This window comes from Oncorhynchus mykiss, chromosome 27 (assembly GCF_057628025.1).
Source record: "Oncorhynchus mykiss isolate SJ-2025 chromosome 27, ASM5762802v1, whole genome shotgun sequence".
NCBI lineage: Eukaryota > Metazoa > Chordata > Actinopteri > Salmoniformes > Salmonidae > Oncorhynchus > Oncorhynchus mykiss.
Window position 1 is genome coordinate 30,181,963 of NC_143048.1, and position 10,414 is coordinate 30,192,376.

A 10,414-nucleotide genomic window follows, 5' to 3' on the forward strand; every position below is an offset into this window, starting at 1 on the left:
TTGCCATTAATTGGAAGGTTGGTTGTCCTCCAACAATGTAACAATGGATGGCAGAAACATCAAGTTAAGTATCACTAGATTTGATTTATTACAAGATTAAGGGTATACTGTGCAACTTTCATGAGGTCTGGCTGCCTTATATGGAATACAGTACGACAAAAGGAGACTAGATGGAAAACATGCCCACTTCAAGGGAGATACCTATTTAGGCAATTTGTAGCTGCTGGACTGCTCAGTCCTGGCCCTGGGGTTCTGCCATACTGTTGGTTGTCGCTCTGGCATTGGCCTAACACATCTGGAACCAATAACGTATGTTTCACTAAGATCCTAAAGCTGAGTTGGGTCGCTGCAGGGCGGTGGTCCCATAGGGGCAGGATGGGGTGATTCCAGCTATATTGTGTGCAAGTAAAAATAGCTCTACAGTACTAAACTCAGCAAAAAAATAAAAATCCCTTTTTCAGGACCCTGTCATTCAAAGATAATCCCCCCAAAAATTGTGCCTCAGGCATGCTGCAAGGAGCCATGAGGACTGCAGATGTGGCCAGGGCAAGAAATTGCGAGACGCCTAAGTGATAGGAGAATTATGTTCTCCAGGTACATCACCATATTTAATTATATTACTCTGTCTGCAAACCAGAATTTGTAAGATCCTGGTCGAATGAAACAGACGGAGGCCCAGCTAAATAGTCAAAGGTTTATTCACGGAACGTTCTGAAGTCAAGAATACAACATCAATTCTTTTTATACCGACTTCTCACGCCCACACAAACATACGCACACACTCGCTGTCTCACTACCCAGCCGACAGAGATAGTGACTTTGTCCTTGAGACGTACTCCCCGTTCTCTCCCAAATCTCTAGTCAGGTCGGCACCGAGCTCAGACAGTCTGTTTAAAATACCAAAGGCATATTGTTTTACCCTAATTCTGACTAGGACTACACATGTATTGATTATGATTTCATACATTCTAATCAATTCCATACAATTATATGTTTCAGGGCGGAATATTCTAATCATTCAATTAACAGACAATTTTCACCTATCACTAAGACAGCGCTACAGGGAGCCAGGACAGACAACTGATCGTCCTCTCAGTGGCAGACCATGTGTAACAAAACGCCTGTACAGGATCAGTACATTGGAACATCACACCTGCGGGACAGGTACAGGATGGCAACAACAACTGCCTGAGTTACTCCAGGAACGCACAATCCCTCCATCAGTGCTCAGACCGTCCGTAATAGGTTGAGAGAGGCTGGACTGAGGTCTTGTAGGCCTGTTGTCTGATGAGGACCTGCCTTACATCACCGGCAACAACGTCACCTATGGGCACAAGCCCACTGTCGCTGGACCAGACAAGACACGCAAAAAGTGCTCTTCACTGATGAGTCACAGTTGTGTCTCACCAGGGGTGATGATCAGATTTGCGTTTATCGTTGAAGGAATGAGCATTACACCGAGGCCTGTACTCTGGAGCGGGATCGATCACAGCATCATCGGACTGAGCTTGTTGTCATTGCAGGCAATCTCAACTCTCCTATTCAGCATGTAAAATGCATATTCAAAAGGATTCAGATCTGGTAATTGACTCAGCCAGTCAAGGATTTTCCACTTTTTGGCCATCAAAAACTCCTTCGTTGCTCTAGCAGTATGTTCAGGGTCATTGTCTTGTTGCATGATGAAGTGCCGTCGAATGAGTTGGTTTTATTTGGTTTTGCATTTCGTTTTATCTGAGCAGATAAAATATCTGTAGAATTCATTGTTCTACTTCTGTCTGCAGTCACATTATCGATGAAGACAAGTGAGCCTGTTCCACTGGCAGCCATACAGGCCCAAGCCATAACGCCCCCTCCGCCATGTTTCATGGATGAGGTGGTATGCTTTGGATCATGGGCATGTCTTTTTTTCTCCTCACTTTCCTCTTTCCATCACTCTGGTACATGTTAATCTTTGTCTCATCTGTCCACAACACTTTTCTCCAGAACTCTTGGGGCTCTTTTAGGTGCTTTTTAGCAAATGGTAATCTGGCTTATCAGTGGTTTGCATTAGAGGTTGACCGATTAATCGGAATGGCCGATTAATTAGGGCCGATTTCAAGTTTTCATAACAATAGGAAATCGGTATTTTTGGGCCCCGATTCGCCGATTTTTCTTCTTCTTTTTTACACCTTTATTTAACTAGGCAAGTCAGGTAAGAACACATTCTTATTTTCAATGACGGCCTAGGAACGGTGGGTTAACTGCCTGTTCAGGGGCAGAAAGACAGATTTTCACCTTGTCAGCTCGGGGGATCCAATTTTGCAACCTTACAGTTAACTAGTCCAACACAATAACGACATGCCTCTCTCTCGTTGCACTCCACAAGGAGACTGCCTGTTACGCAAATGCAGTAAGCAAAGGTAAGTTGCTAGCTAGCATGAAACTTATCTTATAAAAAACAATCAATCAATCACTAGTTAACTACACATGGTTGATGATATTACTGGATATGATCTAGCGTGTCCTTTGTTGCATATAATCTGACTGAGCATACAAGCATCTAAGTATCTGACTGAGCGGTGGTAGGCAGAAGCAGGCGCGTAAACATTCATTCAAACAGCACTTTTGTGCGTTTTGCCAGCAGCTCTTCGTTGTGCGTCAAGCATTGCGCTGTTTATGACTTCAATCCTATCAACTCCCGAGATGAGGCTGGTGTAACCGAAGTGAAATGGCTGGCTAGTTAGCACGCACTAAAAGCGTTTCAAACTTCACTCGCTCTGAGCCTTGGGGTGGTTGTTCCCCTTGCTCTGCATGGGTAACGCTGCTTCGATGTGGTGGCTGTTGTCGTTGTGTTGCTGGTTTGATTCCAGGGAGGAGCGAGGAGAGGGACGGAAGCTATACTGTTACACTGGCAATACTAAAGTGCCTATAAGAACATCCAATAGTCAAAGGTTAATGAAATACACATGGTATAGAGGGAAATACTCCTATAATAACTACAACCTAAAACTTCTTACCTGGGAATATTGGAGACTCATATTAAAAGGAACCACCAGCTTTCATATGTTCTCATGTTCTGAGCAAGGAACTGAAACGTTAGCTTTCTTACATGGCACATATTGCATTTTCACTTTCTTCTCCAACACTTTGTTTTTGCAATATTTAAACCAAATTTAACATGTTTCATTATCTAATTGAGGCTAAATTGATTGTATTGATGTATTATATTAAGTTAAAATAAGTGTTTGTTCACCGATTGCTGATTAATCGGTATCGGCTTTTTTGGCCCTCCAATAATCGGTATCTGTATCAGCATTGAAAAATCATAATCGGTCGACCTCTAGTTTGCATCTTGTAGTGTACCCTCTGTAGTCCTGCTGGTGTGGTCTTCTACGTATGGTAGACTTTGACACATCTACACCTGCATCCAGGAGAGTGTTTCTGATCTGTTGGGCTGTTGTCCGGGGGGTTTTCTTCACCATAGAGAGTATTCTCCGGTCATCCACTACAGTCTACTGGCTCTTTTGACATAATTGAGTTCACCGGTTGTTTTTTTCTTGTTAATGATGAACCAAACTGTTGACTTGGGCATGCCCAGGGTTTTTGCAATGTTCCTGATTGATTTTCATTTCTGAGCCTTATGACGGCCAGCTTAATTTGCATCGACACTGCTATCTTCCTCATGTTGTCACACCCCAACAACAACCTCCAAAGGCAATAGCTTAGTCTAGAATCAATACTTTTCATCAACAGCTCTCCTGCATTCACTAACGGCACAAATTAATACACCTGCCTAACAACACACATCTGAAGCCAATTAAAAAAAAAACTTGTAGTACCTTAAAATGGTGGGACCATGTACAAAAAGGTGCTATCATTTCTAAACGGTTCATCCGATATGTATGAAAATACCCTCAAATTAAAGCGGAGTCTGCATGTCACTCTCATTGTTATTGTTTCCTTTCAAAGTGCTAGAGTACAGAACCAAAATAACAAAAAAAATGGTCACTGTCCAATGAATTATGTAGATATTCCAATTATTATTTATCTGCTGTTTCCAGCTACAACAGTCATTTACAACATTAGCAATGTCTACACTGCATTTCTGATCAACTTGATCTTATTTTAATGCACAAAAAAAGTGATTTTCTTCCAAAAAACAAGGACATTTACTGACTTTAAAAAATATATAGTTGATATGGCTGACTTGCTTAAAACTTCTATGGGCTGAGATCCCGCTAACGGGATCGATATGACAACAGCCAGTGAAAGTGCAGGGCGCCAAATTCAAAACAACAGAAATCCCATAATTAAAATTCCTCAAAAATAGTAGTATTTCACACCATTTTAAAGATACACTTCTTGTTAATCCCACCACAGTGTCTGATTTCAAATAGGCTTTACGGCAAAAGCACCACAAACAATTATGTTAGGTCAGAGCCAAGTCACTTTTTTTCCAGCCAAAGAGAGGAGTCACAAAAAAATCAGAAAGAGATCAAATGAATCACTAACCTTTGATGATCTTCATCAGATGACACTTATAGGACTCCATGTTACACAATACATATATGTTTTGTTCAATAAAGTTCATATTTATATAAAAAAATGTCGGTATATATTGGCGCGTTGTGTTCAGTAGTTCCAAAAACATCCAGTGATTTTGCAGAGAGCCACATGAATTTACAGAAATACTCATTATAAATGTTGAGGAAAATACAAGTGTTATGCATGGAACTTTAGATACACTTCTCCTTAAGGCAACCGCTGTGTCAGATTTCAAAAAAGCTTTACGGAAAAATCAAACCATGCTATAATCTGAGTTCGGCGCACCAAACAAGCCAAAAAGATATCCGCCATATTGTGCAGTCAACATTAGTCAGAAATAGCATTATAAATATTCACTTGATGATCATCAGAATGCACTCCCAGGAATCCCAGTCCCACAATAAATGTTTGTTTTGTTCGATAATGTCCATCATTTATGTCCAAATAGCTACTTTTGTTAGCACGTTTTGTCACGAAGCGCGTTCACTAAGAGCAGACGAAATGTAAAAAAGTTCCGTTACAGTCCGTAAAAACATGTCAAACGATGTATAGAATCAATCTTTAGGATGTTAACATAAATCTTCAATAATGTTCCAACCGGAGAATTCCTTTGTCTGTAGAATTGTGATGGTACGCAAGCTACCTCTCACGTGAACGAGCTCAAAGCATTCTGCCAGACCTCTGACTTATTCCCCTCTCATTCGCCCCCACTTTACAGTAGAAGCATCAAACTAGGTTCTAAAGACTGTTGACATCTAGTGGAAGCCATAGGAAGTGCAACATGACCAATATCCCACTGTATCTTCAATAGGGAATGAGTTGGAAAATGACTAACCTCAGATTTCCCACTTCCTGTTAGGATTTTATCTCAGGTTTTTGCCTGTCATATGAATTCTGTTATACTCACAGACATCATTCAAACAGTTTCAGAAACTTCAGAGTGTTCTTTCCAAATATACTAATACTATGCATATATTAGCAACTGGGACTGAGTAGCAGGCAGTTTACTCTGGGCACCTTATTCAGCCAAGCTACTCAATACTGCCCCCTAGCCATAAGAAGTTAAACAAATGTGCTTTCTACTGACAATTGAGATGTCGTCCCCTTATGCCATAGTTTGTACAAGCGGATAAGAGGCTATTCGTAATTTTGATTAAGACATTAACGAGCAAGCTAGGACGGACGTAGTCAGTATAACTATTTGTTCAGCACTTTGAAATGAACAGTGACAGAATTAAGAACATGGGCCATTCTTACAGTGTTCTCCCTGTACACCAGTCAGAACCATAGGATAAATAAAGGGGGCATATAAGCAGACAATGAAAGCTCTTACAACATTCAATGATTACATTTATCAAAAACAGATCACAGGCTACATGTTCACCACCAAGTCAGAACAGTAGGCAAAATTAAGAGGTGAAAAATAAACAAATTATTAGGGTGAGGCACATGGGCTACTAACATCTTACTACACAACATACACGTAGTATTACTTTCTTAGCTACAGTATGCATATATCCCTGGCATATTACAATTTATGCAGCAGCATACCAGACACTTTTGGAGTCATCTTGTTGTGCTGTGCTCACTTGAACAAGAAGGTGGCACAGCGGTCCTTCTTGGGCAAACGTTTTCATCAAAGTCTGGGATTCTCTGGATTTATGGTGCTTTCAAGACAACTGGGAACTCGAATATATAGAAAGGTTGAATCATGATGACGTCACTGATCTTCAGGTCGTAGCTCTAGAAAGAGGCAGCGTTATGAATTTACAATTCCGAGTTGGATGAAAGTCCAAAATATATTTTCCCAGTCGTAGCTTGTTTTTCCCCCCGAGGTCCCAGTTGTCTTGAACTCGCTAAAATCAGATTTTGCAGTTCCAAGTTAACAGTTGTTTTGAGCTTGGCACAAATCATGCTTCATTGACAGCATGGCCAATGTTGAATGTTTATCATTTTAAACTAGGAAAAGAGAACGTCACCGGTCATCTAGCCATCGCCGATCCATTTTTCATGTCTTGTTTTCACACACACCTGGTTTCAATTCCCTAATTACATGTTGTATATTTTCCCTCTGTTTCCCCCCCATGTCCTTGTCGGGAATTGTTTATTTATGTTTCCTCCTGCTCGGTTTGCACCCAGTGTAAGGCTCCTAGGCACCTGCCCAGAGGTAAGTTACAACCCTTACCCGTTACACAATGGCCCGTGGTTGCACCTGTCGGTGGGTTTCATAACCGATCTTCCACCTTCACAGGGTAACACCACGATCCTGGTCGTTGTGGATAGTTTTTCTAAGTCCTGTCGTCTCCTCCCTTTGCCCGGTCCCCCTACGGCCCTATGAACTGCGGAGGCCCTGTTTACTCACGTCTTCCGGCACTATGGGGTGCCTGAGGATATAGTGTCTGATCGGGGTCCCCAGTTCACGTCGAGGGTCTGGAGGGCGTTCATGGAACGTCTGGGCGTCTCGGTCAGCCTTACCTCAGGATTTAACCCCAGGAGTAACGGGCAGGTGGAGAGAGTTAACCAGGATGTGGGTAGGTGTCTGAGGTCTTATTGCCAGGACCGGCCGGGGGAGTGGGCAGCGTTCGTGCCCTGGGCAGAGATGGCCCAGAACTCACTCCGCCACTAACCTCTCCCCCTTCCAGTGTGTATTGGGGTATCAGCCGGTTCTGGTGCCTTGGCATCAGTCATTTAAAAATGTTTTATGCTAAAAATGTGGGGCTCAAATGAGCCCTGAACGTCATGTCGCCACTGCAATCATTTAAGCATATTTAATAATGATCTCTTACCTAGATGACTGTGGCCATTTTTGCTTACTTTTTGTTGTTCTAAATAGAGATGGCTAGGAGGGCCATATTAGATTGTGTAGAAATGCAAGGAAAATAGCTTCAGATGCCCCCCAAAATTGAGAGGACCCCCAAATTCCCAACCAAGTAATGTTCCCCCACTTCTAAAACCAAAGTTGGTATCTGCCCGCTTTTGGCTAGAGCGCACATATAGCCTACATAATGACAAAAGACCGAGATTATTTTGTTAAAAGACAGCCAAACATCGACGATCAAATCACCAGAATAAGACCCTCGATATTTATAGAAAAGTCGCATTAAACTCATTACCTTGCACTTTCACCACCCTGTGAACTTCATAACTTTCTTAATCTGTATTCTAATCATTTCATTCATTTTACCAACACAAGAAGATCCCACTTTGTCTAGTGTATTGTTTTTATCGACATTTGGAAAGTTTACCGAAAAAAATTGTTCCCATCAGGCCTGTATTTTTATTCAAGAATGTTGAAAAAATATATTTAACGTTAACATTTTTTTCCCACATTCTGGCTTGTAGAGGTCGTGAGTTAACTTTCCTGATTCCCACTTTAATTTATGCCCGATGTAGAATTCGATGGAATTCAAAGTCGGGTTTCCAGGCAACAACTGGCTCAAATTTACCAACATGGGCCTAAAATAAAGCTATGTTGTGGACACTATCATAAATAACCGTAGGCTATACTCACCAATTCGTAGGAAGACCACCACGCTGAACATAGACAGTAAGGTGGGTATCACCACCCCAAAGAATGTGGAGAGTTTTTTGGGACGACTGTGGTGCGCCGACTTCAGTCTGGAAAAAGCCAGGGACTGCTCCACAGTCTCCCCAGACAGACATGCATGATGCTCCCCCGACTGCTCATTGACGCTTGTGGAGAGACGATAGTGCAGGAGCGGTGTCCTCTCCGACATGGCGAAGCTGCTGTTGGCTACTAGGACTAGCCAGAACTTCAGAACACCCTGCCACCAATTGTTTCGACTTTATCAACTAAACTAGTTTCTAGAGTTCACTCCCAAACGTAGAAGCAAAAATCAGTTCGCGTGACTTTACTAAGACATGATTTTCTCAATAATGTAACCAGACGCTGGACAACATTGTCACGGGCCAATCGTTGAAGTCTGAATGTTAATCAATAAAGTGATATAGAATGCCTACCTCGACATCATAAATACATGTTCTCCTCGTGTGGCCTAACTCCACTCGAACTCAGAGGCAGCACTATCTTGTCGTGGGCCTACATTAAAAACCACACATTTTCGTAAAAGTTGTCTTTAGCGTTACCATTATTGCCACTTTCCAACAATCCGTGAGCGTTGTGAACCCAGCGACATCTAGGTCATGTAATCATACATCACATTTTCAAAATAAAAGTTATTAAGCAACCTAATTTAGCAGGGGTAAAAGAAACGCCTGAGCGGAGTTCCCACGTTTGGTTTTCACAGGAAAGGGAACCTAGGTTGAAGGTATTGTATCCCTGAAAATCAGATGCACCAGGTTGTTTCCAATGCCAGAAAACCAGATGCATCCAATGCCAATGACGCTAAGGGTGAATCTAAAATTGCTTAAACATACATTTATCCAAAATACAAACAATATATTATTGAAATCAAATAACAAACTTTGAAAGTCCCAAGTATGTATGCTGCAATAGCCTATGTGCCAGGTTGTTATCTGGTGTACTGTGATCTTAGAAATGCTCTCTAGGACCATGCCTCAGGACTACCTGGCCTGACGACTCCTGGCTGTCCCCTTCCCCAGTACATCCAGTTGTGCTGCTGATCCAGTTGTACTGTTCTGCCTGCAACTGGGGACCCCTGACCTGATTCATCGGGTGTGCTACCTTGTCCCGGACCTGCTGTCTCTCTCTCTCTTTCCCGGACCTGCTGTCTTGACCTCTGAATACATAGCTATGAAAAGCCAACTGACATTGACTTCTGAAGTGTTGAACTGTTGCACCCTCTAAATAGTTTTTTTCATTTTAGCTCTACACATCACATTTCTACTGTACCATTTAAACTACAGAAGTTGTCAGCCCTGTACATCTGCTTAGTATTGTACTTTTAAAACTATAAAAGTTGTTGTTTTGGAATGCTCAGACCCTCTACTAATGGGATCCTGTGTCATACCGTGAAGATTTGTGACATTGGGGTATTTTTTAGAGAGCTGTAAATAAGGCCTTGTGTCATTGAGGTATTCTTTAAAGAGCTGTACATAAGGCCTTGTGTCATTGAGGTATTCTTTAAAGAGCTGTAAATAAGGCCTGTGTCATTGAGGTATTCTTTAAAGAGCTGTAAATAAGGCCTTGTGTCATTGAGGTATTCTTTAAAGAGCTGTAAATAAGGCCTTGTGTCATTGGGGTATTTTTTAGAGAGATTTGTAAATAAGGCCTTGGGTTATTGGGGTATTTTTTTTAGAGAGATTTGTAAATAAGGCCTTGTGTCATTGAGGTAGCTTTCTGCTGAAAAATAGACACTTGCGGTAAACTTCATGGTATGAAACTGGATCTTATTAGTAGAGAGTCTGATGATTCTGAAATGCCCCCCTTTTATGCTGACGACGTCTATAGTTGAAAATAAATGTTATAGAATCAAACATCTGTTGATCAATAGATCAAATGTATTTCATAATGCCCTTTTACGTCAGCAGTTGTTACAAAGTGCTTTACAGATACCGAGCCTAAACCCCCAAAGAGCAAGCAATGAAGATGCAGAAGCACAGTGGCTTGGAAAACAACCATAGAGGCAGGAACCTAGGAAGAAACCTAGACACCAGACTCTATGTTGTTTGTGTTTTCAATAAATGCATGGAACTTTAAACTATATGTTTTTTTTAATTGTTAAATCAGAAAAGCATTCTTTAACAGTCAAGTAACCTTTTTTCAGGGGGGATTTTTTATTAGAAAATGGCCTTATGGTGATAGCGTGTGTGATGCTGGCCTTGCTCAAGAGAGTCAAATCACCATACATCCTGGGTAAATGCTGACTGACTGTTCTACAAAGTAGTTATTTATGATGCAAGGTGATTTGTATATCAGTCAATAGGCAATGTCGAACAAGCCATTGTG

The 10,414-nt window shown here is 41.6% G+C and overlaps 1 protein-coding gene across 2 annotated transcripts in view; it reads right to left on the reverse strand.

Annotated features, from left to right (window-relative positions):
- Positions 1–8,679, reverse strand: part of LOC110507915 (solute carrier family 12 member 9) — a 60,100-nt gene extending 51,421 nt beyond the window's left edge. Inside the window, exon 1 of one of the 2 annotated variants that reach the window (XM_036965311.2) lies at positions 8,506–8,679. Coding sequence is in view for 1 of the 2 variants with exons in the window: in XM_021588336.3 (XP_021444011.1) it covers positions 8,036–8,261 (226 nt within the window). In the remaining variant the exon portion in view is untranslated. Of the gene's footprint in view, positions 1–8,035 lie in introns of both variants that reach the window. The other variant, XM_021588336.3, reaches the window with a different exon arrangement.
- Positions 8,680–10,414: the final 1,735 nt, after the last annotated feature.